This window comes from Galeopterus variegatus, unplaced genomic scaffold (genome assembly GCF_000696425.1).
Source record: "Galeopterus variegatus unplaced genomic scaffold, G_variegatus-3.0.2 Scaffold1259, whole genome shotgun sequence".
NCBI classification, from domain to species: Eukaryota; Metazoa; Chordata; class Mammalia; order Dermoptera; family Cynocephalidae; genus Galeopterus; species Galeopterus variegatus.
Window position 1 is genome coordinate 65,621 of NW_007727370.1, and position 16,973 is coordinate 82,593.

Consider the following 16,973-nt stretch of genomic DNA (forward strand, 5'->3'; position numbering starts at 1 on the left):
GGTTTTTCTGTATATATATTACACCACACAGGATGCATCTTCTACAATGGAAGTGGAATTCTCTTGTGTTAAATTTTCTGACTGGCTCTCAGTTGCTTACAGTAGACATTCTTAAATTAGAGTGGACTTCTGGGTATCTAGGAGCTCAAAAGCCTTCTGAAATTCTATGCAAAACTGTTCAGTTTTTTATAGGGGGGGTCTATAAGTTTGGTGAGATTTTCAAAGGGATCTAGGCTAAATATATATATGTATATAAACATATATATGTGTGTGTGTATATATATATATTTTGTGTGTGTGTGTGTGTATATCCTTGTCATTGGCCTATAGGATTAAGGCTGTTATGGTGCTGAGAAGTGCCCATCTGCACATAATTTCTCAAAAGCAGCATCTGCTCTCTTGGTTTAGTACCAGCTGTTTCCTCAGCCTACGATTCCCTCCTTTAACCCTTTTACACAGTGCATGCCTTTAGGAAAGCTTTCCTTGATTCCGGCATCCAGGTCTTTGGGTTCCTCTGGGCTTCTGTTCATTGCAACCCTCCATCCCTTTACAGGTGGTTTCTCACTTGAAAGTGGGCATGCTCGTGCCTTCTTCATAGCCTTATTGCAATGTTTAATATGATAACATACGGATAACACACTTAGTATGGTGTCTGTCAGTAAATGGTAGTATTTCTTATTTGATTCATCATCTTGCCTCTTTCTCACCAAGATTGTGAGCTGTGTGGTAAAGACAACATTTGTTTGTTTTACTGTGATAATTTTGATTAGGATAGAGTTCAGAAGCACCTAAGAAGGGTCAGGTCCTTCCTAAGCCCTAGAACCAACACAAAGGGAATAATTTTTCAAACCAGTAAATTGTGGCATTTATAGTAGAGTCATTTGTTAAATGTCTGTGCATAGTTAATTACTTTTATAAAATCCTTAGGCAAGTGCCACACTGGATACTGATGGAGGCTGTCTCCCAATCTGGTGTAGCCATTTTTTCTTTCATGTTGGGTACTCTCTGAATACCAGATGAAAAAGTTGACTTATGCTTAGGGGCCATGTCATGTAAAAAATCTTGAAATGCTAAAATTACACTGAGCAAGTCGAGATGCTTGAGCTATAAAAGGATGCCAGAACTAAAAGCTGTCAAAAGAATAGTGAATTGACATCTACAATTGCACTACACAGTATACTTATTGAGAAGTATGTTGTAAACTTTTATATGTTTTAAATTATTTATTTTTGGGGATTGAGGAGAGTGGAGCCAGCCAATTTTGTATAAGTGAGTTTGAATAAATTAAATGAGTGTAATTTGAGTTCACAGTATTTCCTCTACTCAAAGTTCTTAAGGAGATCATAGGAAAGGACAAAGGGGACACAGAAAAGACAATGTGACAGTACTGGAGAAGCTGGGGGCCAGGGGTCTGAAGACCCTGAGGATGCCGGAGGCCCTGATGCTTTTCATCTCTAAAGGCAAGAGTAGGGTATGGCCTTCCTAGAGTTGGCTGTCAGACTCTTGTTTTTAGGCATGTGTATTTCATTTCGAACTTTCCTCTTCGCCTGATTTGTTAATTCAGAAACTGATATATGAATTTACTTATCAACTGTAGTTGAATAAAGCTTAAATTGTATATTCAGTATTATGTATTGAAATTCTTTAGTTTTTCAAGTTGCTCTTATGTTCCTATTCAAAGATGCTGAGTTGGATCTGTTAAGGAAATTCATCATATGTGTGTGTGTGTTTATATATAACATGTTTCAGTGCTTATACCATTAAAAGTTGTTAATAAAATTTGTGGGCTCATTATTTATTACAAGGTATACCAAACAAAATAACTTTTGTGTGTGAATGTGTGTATTAAACATGTGGGTCTGGGTTTTTTGAATTTTATATTCAGTGTTTGGGAATATATTATTCTTTGTGTTAAAGTTTTAAAGTTAGTGCAGTTTGGAATCATTAGCGATTTTTAAGTCCAAGAATTTTAAATCAATCAACTAACTGCTTATTTAACTAGGATTATTATATTATAAGGAAGCCATGTGGCTTAGTGATTAAGACATGGTTTCGGAATCCAAAAGACCTAAGACTTAGTCCTGGCAGTACACTTTCCAGAGCAGCACCATCGAGTATGGCAACCACTAGCCACATGTATCTATAAGCACTTGAAATGCAGCTTGGTTGACTTACTGAATTTTAAATTGTATTTAATTTTAACTAATTCAGATCTAGGTAGCTATGTGTGACTAGTGGCCACCATCATGGGCTTCACAGTAGTAAGTGACTAACTTCTCTATGTCCCAGCTTTTATATCTGTACAGATGAGGTCATACTTCAAGCTACTTTTTATGTTTATTATAAGAATTAAGTAAAGTAATATTCTTAAGGAATTTACACTATGCCTGGAACAGACTATGTCCTTAAGGAATGGTAGTTAATAAACTGGAATTATTTTCCTTTTGAGCATTAATTTAAACCTGTTTTTATTCTTCCCTTCTAGGATTAATTTATTTTGGAAATCAAGTTCAATATTAAAAGGAAAACAAACCACACTACATTATTGGAAGCCATTTTTGCTAATTTTATTACATTTTAAAATTTATGATTTGATTTGAATACTATCATGGGCGGAGCTGTGAGTGCTGGGGAAGATAATGATGACTTAATTGATAACTTAAAAGAAGCTCAGTATATCCGCACTGAGAGAGTGGAGCAAGCCTTCAGAGCGATTGATCGCGGAGATTACTATTTGGAAGGCTACAGAGACAATGCTTACAAAGACTTAGCCTGGAAGCATGGAAACATCCACTTGTCAGCACCTTGCATTTATTCTGAAGTTATGGAAGCACTGAAACTTCAACCAGGATTGTCTTTTCTTAACCTGGGAAGTGGAACCGGATATTTAAGTACAATGGTGGGCTTAATTTTAGGTAATTTTATTTTTGTAAAATTTTATTTTAAAAAGTAAGCTGAGTTTGTATTACTGTTTATGATTTACAGGGTTTGTAACTTTGTGTGTGTATACTCAAAGTAGTTACATCACTTAAATGTGGAAACACAAAGTAGTAATCTTTTCTCAATCTCGGCATGCACACCTAGACTTACAGTAGTAGCTCTTGGATCTGTTCTCCAACTCTCAGTAATTGTATTTGAAATTGAGTAACTGATAGGCAGGAATCTCAGGAATATTATTTAATCTATTTTAGGTAAGCTGTTCTGTTTGCTTTCATATAAAGTTTGATGGGTATCTGTGTCCCATTTTAAATGGTAGGATAATTGTGTCAGTTTTTGTTGGAGAGCCAGGAATTGCTGATATAGAGGGTGTGGCACTGGTGGGGCAAAGCGAGGGATTGGAGAAAAACACAGAAGAAAGAAGTATATATTCACTGAGCTTTCAGGATACTTACTGAGTGTCTGCTCTGTCAGGCATGTTTCCTGGTGTGAGCATACAGCAGTGATCAAAAGGGACAAAGCTCTTGAGGAGCTTTCTGGGTGTTTACTGTGAGGGCTAGGCATTGTTTAAAGCACTATATATGTAATAATGCATTTAATGTTTCTAATAATCCTTTGAAGTATATACTTTTTTTTTTAATGCCGTTATATAGGTGAGTAAACTGAGGCACAGAAAGGTTAAATAACTTTCCTAAAGTTACATAACTAGGAAGTGATAGGTAGGAAACATGGAATATGGGTGGAAAAGCATGGATGGAGGAAAATCTGCTATAAGCCATTATTCGATGGTGGATGAACAACCATGAAATTGCTAAGCCATTTAGTTTAGCTGCCATATTTACTGAGTGTTATTCTGTGACAAACATTAAGTTAGAGCATTAAGGACCGTGATGTAAACGCTTTTGGATTCACGGCATAAGAAAATCACCCTCATCCAGTGTGATAGGTGCTATAGTTGAGGTATGTGCTCAAGTTAAAGGGATGAGAATGTGGTGTAAAATTCTTTCTAAAGTGATGGGGACTCATTGAATGTAAAGAATAACATATCCTCTAGGAGGGTACTCTTTTTTTCCAGTGTGATGGGACAGTCTTAGTTTATCCCTCTTGTCCTAGCATCAGTATTACTAATGTCCTTTTTATTCCTAATAATGTCCCAGCTTGGACAATAAATTATATGGTCACATTACGTCACTTTAAAGGCATTTTCAGGTCTGAAATTCCCTCAGTAAAGAGAAATTTAGAAGCCTATGTTTAAATTTGGTGCTCCTCCCCATCCTGAGAAGAATTTCTTAGTAGGTTGGAATTTCTGGACATCTATTACTTCTATCCCCAGAGTCTCTTTGAAAAAGGAATCTCTAGAGTTTGAGACAATTTCCAAATCAAAGGAACCTACTGAGGGGAGTAGGGAGAGCTGCTTCTTTTAAAAAGTGGGAGTTGTCCTTGAACCAGTTCATTTCTTGACCAGCTCTGGCACTTTTAGGCTGGAGTCCAGGCCTCATACCATGTCTGGCCAGCTTCAGAGCCTCTGTTTATTCTATCTTCCACTATGTAGCTTCTGCTGAGGAAGGTCAATCTAGCCAAAGGCGGGGTGGGGGATTTGTGTGTCATAATTAGCAACCTTGCTAGCCATGAGGTCGCCTTCCTTAGACTCATTGCCTAGTGCCAGTCTCCAAGAGATTAGATTCCTGTGGCCAGATGCACTTGTAGGCAAACCTCAAACTTTATTGTGTCTTGAATGTCTTTTATTCCTTCCCAGAGGGCAGTGTGGGGAAACAGACCCTTTTGTTAATGATTCACAATGTACTAGGTATTTTCCTCCTGTTATAAGGCTCTGGGGAGTCACATATCTTTCGTCATGTATTTGACCACAGCTTCTGGATCCTATTTCAGGATTTACCTATATGTGATCCTGCACAGTTAAGACCTTTTGATTAGGAATATTTATTTGGTGATAAAGATAAAAACATTTTAAGGAAGAAAGAACAGTCTGTAAAACTATGATTACATAATCTTGAATCCACCAAATTTCTAAGGAAGCTTAATCTTTTTTCCTTTTTTTTGGTTTTTGTTTTGTGTTTCATGTGTGTTTTAAGTCAAGGAGGGGAGGGAATAGGTCCATAAAAATCACTTAGAACTAGCTGCAAAGAGTGATGCTTACATGCTCTCTATAATTATCTGAGTATAATGAATCAGATTTGGCTCCACTGCTTCACAGTGACCTTATTAACAGAAGTTCTTTCCTTTTAAAAAAACTTTAACGCCATGGTTCTTAGCCATTTTTCTCTCCCAGTCACAAGATGGGGGATGGCAGGTGCTCACCACAGGCAGTGGGTTCTATGTGAGGAGGTATTCAGTAGTCCTGAATAACCTGGAGGAATCTGGGCTGAGGCAGGGAGAGCAGGGCATCTGTGGTTTGTTAACACAGTTAAGGAAGATGCCCCTTGGAGAATTCTTACTTCACCCTAGAAATACAAATGTAGAGGATTGGCTATTATTAGGGAGCTTTTGCTGTTCAGTGTGGGGAAGTTAGGTTTTTTTCAGGAAATTTGCTAGGATTAAAGTACACTTGAAGCAGTTATTCATAAATTTAGTTCGACCCCAGACATAGAGAATGGATCACTCCAACTCCTTAAGATGTCTCTGAGACATCTTGAATTTCAAATTGAAGATAATTTTTCGTGTTCCCCTCACTTCTTAAGTGTCTTCTCAGAACAGGGTTTTCCCAAAGAATTTACTATTTAATTGATTTTCCTCGTAGTTAGTATTGTCTTCTCATTTTTAGGGAATTCCATTAAAAAATATGCAAGAAGGGCCGAGCCCGTGGCGCACTCGGGAGAGTGCGGCGCTGGGAGTGCAGCGGCGCTCCCGCCACGGGTTCGGATCCTGTATGGGGATGGTCAGTGCGCTCACTGGCTGAGCGGGGTGCGGCCGGTCTCAAAAAAAAAAATATGCAAGAAGGGCCGAGCCCGTGGCGCACTCGGGAGAGTGCGGCGCTGGGAGTGCAGCGGCGCTCCCGCCACGGGTTCGGATCCTGTATGGGGATGGTCAGTGCGCTCACTGGCTGAGCGGGGTGCGGCCGGTCTCAAAAAAAAAAATATGCAAGAAAAGAGGCCTCCCTAGTCTTGTACTTGATCTCTACTTACCAGAATTAAATTACATGTCAGAACCATGAAAGTAAGTTATTGTGACAAACTGTTTCTGATTTAGGTAAGGATTCTGAATCCTGATGCTTTCTGTTTAGGGATTCATTCCATTTATCTATCTATCTATCTATCTATCTATCTATCTATCTATCTATCTATCTAATCTAATCTATCTAACCTATTTTTTTTTTTTTTTTTGGTGGCAGCTGGCCAACATGGGGAAACTGAATCTTTGACCTTGGTGTTACAGGGCAGTGCTCTAACCAGTTGAGCTAACCAGCCAGTTCTCGTTCCCATTTTTTAAATATAACCCATAATATAAAAATTGGAGGTGTTTTTGTTTTTGTTTTTATAAAACCCATATAGATTCACCCAACTGAATGGCTTTCTTAGTCTCTTACATAGTTCCGTAGTTAATAAGAGTGATGTGGAAAGACTGCCAATCATTCCAGCACTGTGGATGCCACTACCTTGGTGCTACAACATAATGTTTCTAAAGTGGAAACGATTGACAAGCAGGAAACTTATTGCCAATATATATAAGTACCTATACCTGCTGTATTGTCCAAGAGGGCTGATTAGATAAGCTCTATGCTGCCATTGTGGGTGGCCTCCACACCCTTTGTCTCTTTACCACAGGACATTAAATGGTTTTTATTCAGCTATATTGTCTTTGACCTTAGGTACTCCTGCTTTTCTCTGTTTTGCCTGTGCTCTCTTTCTCTCTCTCCCTTTAATGAGGCATGATTTACATACCATAAAGGTTACCCATTTTAAGTGTATAGTTCAGTGATTTTTAGTAAATTTACAGACTTATGCAAACATTACTACAATCCAATTTGAAAACACTTCTGTTATGCCAAAAAGGTCTCTCATGCCCAATTGTGTACACTCCTGATCCCCACAGAGCCCCTGGAAACCAGTTGCCTGCTTTCTGTCTCTATAGATTTGCCTTTCTCTGGACATTTCATTTAAATGCTATCATACAATATGTGGTCTTTTGCATCTGGCTTCTGACTAAGCATTGTTTTCAAGTTTCATCCATGCTATAGCATGTATGAGTACTTTTTTTTTTAATGGCTGAATAATATTCCATTGTATATTTCACATTTTGTTTATCTGTTCAGAAGCTAATGGACATTTGAGTTATTAATTTTTGGCTATTATGAATGATGCTTCCATGAGCATTCACATACAAATCTTTGTGTGGACATATGTTGTTATTTCTCTTGAGTGGAATTACTGAGCTGTATGGTAAATTTATGCTTAACTTTTTAAGAAATTGACAAACTTTTCCAAAGTGACTACACCGTTTTACATTTTCACTAACATTGGTATGAGGTTCCGATTTCTCCATATCCTCACTGAGACTTGTTTTTTAATAGCCATCTAGTAGATGTGAAGTGATATCTCATTGTGGTTTTAATTTGCACTTCCCTAATGACTAGTGATGTGGAACATCTGTGCATGTGCTTGTTGGCCATTTGTGTATCTTTAGTGAAATGTTTGTTCACATCTTTTCCCCATTTTTTTAATTGGGTTGGTGTTCTGAGTTGTAAGTTTTCTTTATATATTTTGGTTGTAAGCTTTTATCAGAAACATGATTTTTAGATGTTTTTCAGTGGTCTTTTTAGCACCTCTTTTAGAAGGCTCTGTATTGCCTTACTTCAGTCCAAAGGATTAGGAAAATTCAGACTGCTCAGGTGCCCTCCCCCACTTTCTTCTGGATGAAATAAAACACATTTTGTAGGTTTCTCTCTAAGGTAGATACTATATTCTGCATTAAACCACACCTCAGTTTTTCCTCTAGCCTCTGTTTCACTTTTTTAAAGAAGATTTTGGTCTGTTCTTTTTAGGAATTACAAAGTCTGTTCTTGGTGTGTGATATGCTTCGTGCATCATTTGCCTCAGTCTTAGTTGTGCACCTTTTAAATTTGAGACTATAGCTACAGTTATGAACTTTATCCTTGTTTAAAGAAGTATTTATTTATATTACGCCCAATGCCAGCTGCCAAGAATACAGCAGGGCACAAGACACATCTCCTACCCTTGAAATTGTGTGTGATATTTCTGGACTAGCAATGGAAGCATGGTGTCGGTCTTACTGCCTGTTCTTCATTTAGTTCAACAAATATTTATTGAGTGTTTATGTGAATTGATCACTATGCTGACCCCAGGTATCTTGAGGTACTTTACAAATAAAGATGCAGTGGAATGAAGAAGCCAATGGAAATGGCTTCCAGGGAAAACGATGGCATTAGAAAGAATTTGGGTGAAGATTTGAAGCTGTTTAAATTAGCTTTTAAAACTATTTTCTGTTATAGTCCAACACATTTTTTTTTTTGGCTTATTGAATTTGCTTTGGTAGAAATTTAATCTCTATTACAGTGTTCCAGTGCAAATGTGAGGTATGGTCATAAATTGTTCTGGACATATGAGACTTGAATATTATCACCTCATTGGGTGGATGTATGTAAATGAACTGATTGTGGCACCTGTTCTTGATACTTTGACATTTTAGACATATAGTTTACTTAGGGCCTTGCATCCATTCTCTGTAACTGTTTAAACCAACACTTTCAGATCTTGTGTAAATGTATTTCTAAGATTCATGTGTCATGAGAGAAAGTAGCACTTATATGAGGGGCCCGAAGGTCTGGAACTTGTTTCTGGTAAATTCCAGGATTTGTTTCATGAAGCCTTTCCCAAACCTAGAGATCGGAAAAGAGTCTCTAATCTTGCTAGCTTCAGAATGGTTAGTTAACGTGGCAAGACTCGGAAAAGTTTGTGTTTGTCTTTAATACGTTTTTTTCTGTGGTTATAATGGATGGGAGAAACCATAAGAAGTTAAATACATTTTAATAAGTAACAATAAATACATTAGAGCAATTTCTCTTAATTATCCAGTTAATGATTACTTAGCTTTTGCTCATTCTTTTTTCTCCCATTTTCTTTATCTACCTTTGGACTATTTTATGTCTCTACATTATACCGCAGGATATTCATGGAAAAAAAAGAGAGTAAAACCTATTCCTCTCTACTTTTTACCTGTTACTGTCCCTGGATACTTCTAAAGTTACTTGTAAATCTTCCCAAAGATACCTTGTTTTATGTAACTAAAATTAATAATAAAATATCATTGTAACTTATTGAAAGATGTTTTTATGTATATATTTTAGTTTTTTTCTCATTGATTTTATACTATTTTCATAGAAACCAAATAACTGGTTCACCTACTCCCCCTTGTGGTAGATATTTAGTTTTAGCCAAAATGATTTTACTTTTAGTAATTGACCCTTGCTATTACTTTACCAGTGAGAACAGATATTTGGATAGTACAAAACAGATTTTAAAAAGCATTTGGATTGAGCTTTGTAATAATTAGGAGGGTGTGGCTAGTGCTGCTTAACCCCAGTTGCATGTTAGGATTGCTGCAGAGCCTGGACCACTCCCCAAGAGTCCCTCTCACCTGTCTGGGCCAGGCATTTACATTTTGAATAAAATTAAATTACTTTACCTTTAAAATTTAATTTAAAAATACTTAGGTTATTCTGATATGTAGTCAGGGTTGCAAACCACTTATGTAGATTATGAGCTTCTACAACTAAACAAATCAGTATACAGGGAGAGAGCATATCATAATTTCTAATGGCAGTCTGTTACCTGTCTCATATAGTGTGCAAAGCACTTTTACATATTTTATGTGATTTTTTCCAAGGACCACTTTTGTATAGTAGGCAATGGTCTTTAGACAGTAACTAACTGATTTCAGATTGGAACCAGAATTGGAAACCAAGATATCTGACCTTAAATCTACCATCTTTCTCACCACACCAGTGTTTCATCCTCAGAGTTCTCAAATGATGGGAGGGATCTTGAATTTATTTCATCTTTAGAGCTCTTCTAGTTACATATTATGAAGTACTTTTTGCCTGTGGCTGGGTTCTATAAATTCATCTTACACAAAATACTCAAGGTACAGTGAACTTCATTCCAACGTAGTGTGAAGCTCGCAGGTTTCTGTACTTGTCAGCACCATGCTATCAAACTGTTGGATGTCATATGAGGTCCACATAGATGTAAATAAGAAATACAGGTATTGCATAGACACTTGATACCTAACTTAATTATTGGCCTTTATGTATAAGCTTTGGTTACCGACTAACTGGTAGATGATAAATGAGCCAGATTAGATCCAATTACTACAAGAGAAAACAAGTCTCTAGATTTTAATATATTGGAATTTTATTATATTTGTTATTGCTCTCAATAAATGGGCTTTTGCTAGCCTTAAAGATTATTTTTAATGTTATATAGGATACCTAGGTATTTCTAATAACTGTATTTGTTTTAATAAACTTTGACTTCTGTGTATGTTTCTATTTTCTCTTTAATATTTAGCTATTAAAAGTCATAGTCAAATGTTAACATTTTCTTTTCTTTTTTAAAAATATGTTACAAAAACTAAGTCTTTATTTCATAGAAAAATCTTTCTTCACATTGGTGAATAAAAAACTTTGGAATCTGTTGAATACGAAGTCAAATTTATGCTTTATCTGGCCTGTTAACATCATCTTCTTTTGGATACTGTTTCATTTTTTCCATTGACAACTTGTACCTTTCTATCAAATATATATTACTTTTATGTTTATTTGAATATTTATGCTCTTTTTTCATCTCTTTCACTAGCCCATTGTTTTTTGATCGAAGAAGTTGCACATGCGTATGGTTAAAACACACTTTAGACAAAAGCATATAATGATGAAAATGTTTCCTTTTCACCTTAGACCTTTCAGTTTCCTTCCTCAGAAGCAGCTATGTATGCTTTTCCAGTTTTCTGTGTCTTATTTTCCTGTTGTTTACTTAATACAGATGTCAGATATGAGTTGTAATAATCAGCATTGCACTACAATTTTTGTCGTACACTTGATGTGTTCTAGTTGTGTATCACATTCTAAATAAATGAGATATTGGTGACATGGCTATTTAAATTCTGCCTTTTATTAATGCATTTTTTTAAAAAAATTTATTTTCAATATGTTAATTGCTGTTCAGATTATTAAATATTGATAACTAAAGGTATGCGTCCATGTTGCTTTAAAATTAATTCCATCCACTTTAAAAAAAATCAAACAGTGTTTGCACTAGATATTAAGGCCTACTGTTTATTACATGTGTATTTATATTGTTTGTGAAACAAATTCTTTGTATGTTAATGAAATTGTTTTTGTCTTTTATTATTAACCATCTTGTCTTGAGGTGATTTGAAAAACAAGTTATATGAAAAAAACATTAAGAAATTTTCTTAAACTTTAAACCTTATTTCCAAAAGTTGCCACTTCGCTTTTAGACAATAAGCAGAAAGCAAGAAAAAGGAAGAGACCAGTGGCATCCTTAGGTGAGGAGCAGCCTATCTAGTCCCTTTTGACCTAGAACTTTGAAATCTAGACTCTCTCTGTTAATAAGGCAGTTTGAAATAAGGAATAGAAGCCTTGATTTCCAGATTCATAGCACCTTTATTGTGCTTATGCATTCAGTCTTATAGGAAACACAGAATACTATCAATATTGACCTTTTTAAAAAAAGTTAACCTCTTATCTATAAAATATAAAAGTCTCTTATGTTTTACATTCAGTGGGTCACCTTATGGAGTAAAAGAGAAATTAGATGAATAGAACAATATTTTCTTACTGTGTACATAATGTTAAGTAATTGTAGCTTAACTTAAATATTTTTAAGTAAGGAAAAACTTTAGTTTTTCTTAACGTTCTTTGTGTTGACTGTTAAAAAGTGACATCACTATTTTTTTTGAAAAAAAAATTCCTTTTTACTCAGTTATTGGTGGTAATAATAAGGAATTACAAGCGGTCTTAAATGATTTTGGACAGAAGTTCCAGTTTTCAAATGAAGGTTAACAGTTCGTAGTGAGGAAACAAAAAACAAGAAGCAAAGTGCTTAAGATTGCATCAATCAGAACAATTTATTTTAAAAAGTATGAAAATATTGCAAAGGAAGTTAATTCTATTTGTTGTGGTTTGATGAATCAAATACCTTTTTATTTACTCTTTATCTAGCTGAATACATTTTTCAAGCAAAATCAGTTTTGTTTTTTTGAAAAATACTAACCAAATACAATATGACAGTAATATACAGGTTAAAGCATTATCCTTACCCGATTTTGGCTTGAAGATTATATCTGAATATTTTGGTTAAATTTTTATAGTTTGAGTATTTCCTAGATCATTAATCATTTTTTCCTTCTATCTTTTGAACATTCAAACATAATACATAACTGATTTTTTTTGTTGTTGTTTTAAAGTACTTAGACTTTAGAAACAACTCCAGTATGCACTGTATGAGGGTACTTTCATGAACTTTTTGAAGTACGCTTGTACTTTAATGAGGGGGGGTGGGCAGGAGGCACGTCCAGTTAAGTATTTCCTAAAGGTACAGAAAAGAAATAACACACATACACCCTTTTTTCTATGAGACCAATCTCAAAAATGTCAGATGGAAAACCTGATTGGCTCAATTTCAGAAGTTGGAAAGGAACTAGCATAACTAGATGTGATTAAGTGTTATTTTCATGTGTGTCACTGGGGTGGGTGGTCTGTACAGTAGCTTCAGGAAACAGTAAGTCCTCATATTCTCAGTGAGCCTACGTAACAGCTTGGGGAAAAGTTCCATCCCAAGACCATCTCTGGGACCTACAAAGCTCTTCCCTATTCCTTTTCCTGGGAGGTTACTCCATCCATGGTCATGTGTAAAAAGAAATACCAAGTGAAAAGTGAAGTATGCTGGAACACGAGTCAAATCAGCTCTGCCGCAAGTGCCTGTTGGCCACATTCTGCTAGACACTGGGATCTTCAAAATGCACAGAATGTGGTCTTGGCCCTCAGGGCTCGGAGAGGGGATGGTCTGAGACATTTATATAATATTACCTATGTCAGCGTATGGCTTCAGGAATTTTAGAATTACCAAATTTTTCGCACATGATAAGTGAAAATAATGGTAAAGAACTTAAACTTCATAGGAATTATTCTCTTGGCAGTAATGTCCTGCCAGATAAGCTACTCCCTTGGGAGAACTATGTAGGTTTCAACCTTATGCACAATAGGATATTTTGATAGAAAACTCAGGTGAGCTTTTTTTTCTTTTCTTACATCAAAGCAATGTAAATAGATTTTCATTCAACTTTTAAATTGGTGGCTAGCAGGTATTCGCATATTTCAAGCTCTTTTAAGTGCCCCTGTGATAGATAAATGAGCAGAAATTAAAATAGCTCTGTAAGAGCATATTATTAATATTTTTATAAAAATGCTGATACAATTGCAGGTCCTTTTGGAATAAATCATGGGATTGAGCTTCATTCAGATGTGGTGGAATATGCCAAGGAAAAACTGGAGAGCTTCATCAAAAATAGTGATAGCTTTGATAAGTAAGTATTAATATCAGTAGTTTTGGTTTGAAATCACTTAGTAAATTATGTGTAACATGTCTTCTTGAACACTCAGTTTATTATTGATCTTAAATTGCTCAATTAAATGCAGCAAAAATCAGTTCATTATAAAATGAGAGAAATTAGGAAAATTATCCTATGCTATAATTTTTATTCCACGTAATTCTATAGTAAATTATAAATAAACTTTAGTAATTTTATGTTACTGTCACTTCATTAGTAATATTCCATTTATTAAACATACAAGTATCTTTTCTGGGGATAAAATGTAAAGATGCTTATGATTCCAGAACTTTTCTAGAACTGGTTTTATACCTTTTGGATTTGTAACATAAGGGTGGTACCTGTCAACATAGAAAGGACTTTCTTCAAAATATTCAGTTACTTTGTAATATATCCAGAAGAAATTATCATAGAAATACAATGATATAATCTTGTGAAAAGATTGTATTTGATAAATATGCTTATAAAACCATGTTTTTGAACTCAATGTATTTCCCTTTAGAAGAAATATTGCACATACTAAGGGTTGGCAGGGGACGTCTGTTTGGTGTGTAATCTTACTGAAATTCGTCATTGATAATGCTGTGAAGCAAGGACTCTTATGCTGAAGTCCATGAACTCTGAAATTATATAAAATTTGGAGAGCTTTCATATCTCTCATTTTTCTGTATAACTTGTCATATTTTCAAAGAGGAAACACAAGCTTGGAACATAGTCACTTTGTATAACAAAGTTTTAGTGCAAAAAGTATTCCAAATTGCAACTTGGCTTTCTGGGAGTGGGCCCCCACTCATCTTCAACCCCTGGCTGTGACTGTCCAGGTGAGAAACATGGAGGGCTTTCCTCTAGAGAGAACTGGCTTGGGAGACAGTGCCAAGAAGAGCCTGTGAACATCTTCAGGGGAGTGTATTTTCCTTCTTCCTTTCTTTCTCAGCCTCCCCTTCCCTTTTTCCTTGCACTTTTATTTCATTCTCCTTTGCCATTGCCAGTTTGTATCTATCCTTTGGCAAGTGGCACTTGATTGGTTGAAGAACAGAAAACTTGTGCTGCAGCAAAATCCTCAGTGCTTAGAGGGGTGACGAAGTCCCTTGTCTACCTAGGTGTGATTATAATTGGCTTATTAAAGACCTCAGGCGAGCAGGTTTGGGAGAGTTGGGAAATACTCAGGTTTTATTTTTTTGATAATTAACTCACTGGGTTTGTGCAAATCTTCTGGATCAATTTGCTGAACACCATCTTTATCTTATTTGTGATTGTCTTTATAAATAATTAACATTTACTTCATATTTTGAATCATTTTTCAACTGCTTACTGTGTTGGTTCATATTCTATTTCCAAGAAAACATGTTTGACAGAAATAAAAGATTTTAGCCCAAGTTATTTGGTAAGAAATTGGGATTCAATTTTAGCATCCTTTTGTGTCTTTATCGTTTATCTCTGTCTTAAGATTAGTAGTGATAAATGCTTAAGATGTGGAAATGAATCTTTTTTATATGATTACTAGACTGTTGAATTTTGAATTTATTGAATTCCTATTAATTATTTTCTTAAAACTTCATGTGCCTATAAGTGTCCTTTTGAATGCATTTGAACTTATAAAATACAAAAGTAATATTAATAAAAGCAAATGTTTATAAGATCTTTTGTATGGTCTGTTATATGTTAGTTATTAATATATTTCATCTGTTAATAAATGAAGACACAGATAAGTCAGTTTTGGGTCATTCATTGTGCAGTACAGACTCAAAGAAGGACTTTAAGTCACTAACACAACTCTACAAGTATATGTGGAGCTCAAGTTTATTGCTGATAAATGGGTATAGTCCTTGGAAACAGTAAAGCATTTCTGTGTTGATATTATTTAAATATTACTCTATAACAGATACATTTGAAGGCTATCAATTTTTTTATAGTTAATAACAATGTATTGTATTCTTGAAAACTGGTAAGAGTAAGTTTTAAGTTTTCTTATACAAAAAAACATATGAAGTGATGCATATGTTAATTAGCTAAATTTAGCCATTTCACAGAGTATACACATTTGAAAACAACATACTGTGTACAATATATATAATTTTTGTCAATTTAAGTAAATAAATAGGAAAAATGTTCAAATATATTTCGTGAATGTGTCTTAGAGTAATAAGGAAAAGTTTGAGGTATTCATCATAGAATTGTTTATAAAATTAAAGCTACAATATAAATATTTGACTGTCCAAAAATGTTTATTAAACTCAGTCCCCAGCGCAAGATTGTGTAGCCAGTAATGACATGGTTGAAATAATTTTTATTTATTTATTTTTTTATTTGTCATTATACAATGTAATTGATTTTCATGGCCCTCTACCAATTCCTCCCTCTCTCCCCTCCCTCTCCCCCTTTCTATTTCAGTTTTTAAAAGTTATCTGAAATTGTTTTCATGTAATTGTGAAATGATCAAATGTCCTTTGCTTGTATTTCTTGAGTTTTATTTGGTTACTGTTGTACAGGTTTGTAATTCATAAAATGATGAATCATTAAATTCAGTGATATGACAGATCTAAATGTTTCTCTATAATTTTAATGGTCTTATTATTTTATAATAAACCTTATGATGCAGTTCATTTTTGAAGTGTTACAACTTATTTTTGAAACAGATTCATATATTAATGAAGTAGTCTGAAGAAGACACTTCTGAAAATTCTAGTTTTCAAGCAGTGTTCTGAAATATGACTGTTATGTGTTTCAGATTATAAAGGTACCTGTATACAAAGAATAGTAGGTACCAGGAAAATGTTAAATTTTGCATAAAGCAGTGAGTGGTTGGAAGTTAATCAAAGTTAATGGATCATTCATTGGGCTCTATTATTCTTTTTATTAATTTGGTTGGTGACATTTTAAAGGTATAGTATTATTTTTTCCTGTTTTACTTGTGTTTTGATGATTTCTTTGGAATTTTTCTTGATGTTTGTAGGTAATATTTCTATTTTCAATTTTTAAAAAAAATTTTAAAACTTGCTGTGCAAAGTGATTTTAAAAATCCTATTTCTAAGTGGTTTCATTATACTGTGTGTGGGTCATCAAAATATATATTTTAATTAACAAAATATAAAGTAACTGAGGAAAATAGTTATCTATGTATTCCTTAGTACCAGATTATTTGTGATTGTGTGTAACATGGAGAGAATAAATGCCTAATACTTTTCCAATCTTACTTGTCTTGTTGGTTTGGATCTTTATCAGTTTCTTTTTCAAAAGTACTGTCATGTCACTTATGATTTGAACTGCATTTTTAAGTTTTCTTACATACATTTATTGGAGATCATAGTCAACTCCTAAATACTGTAGAGGGGGTGGGGGTAGGGGAGTCCATAATCTAATCATCATTAGAATATATAATGTGAGGACCTTTTTTTTTTTTTTTTTTTTTTTTTTCCGTGTCCGGCAACGGA

General features: G+C 34.6%; 1 protein-coding gene across 2 annotated transcripts in view; it reads left to right on the forward strand.

Annotated features, from left to right (window-relative positions):
* The first annotated feature begins 2,501 nt into the window (after positions 1-2,501).
* The window catches only part of PCMTD1 (protein-L-isoaspartate (D-aspartate) O-methyltransferase domain containing 1), a 34,679-nt gene continuing 20,207 nt past the window's right edge, over positions 2,502-16,973 (forward strand). Inside the window, exons 1-2 of one of the 2 annotated variants that reach the window (XM_008575932.1) lie at positions 2,502-2,915; positions 13,416-13,518. In XM_008575932.1, the coding sequence (XP_008574154.1) occupies positions 2,609-2,915; positions 13,416-13,518 (410 nt within the window). In that variant the 5' untranslated portion in view covers positions 2,502-2,608. Of the gene's footprint in view, positions 2,916-13,415; positions 13,519-16,973 lie in introns of those variants that run through there. The other variant, XM_008575933.1, reaches the window with a different exon arrangement.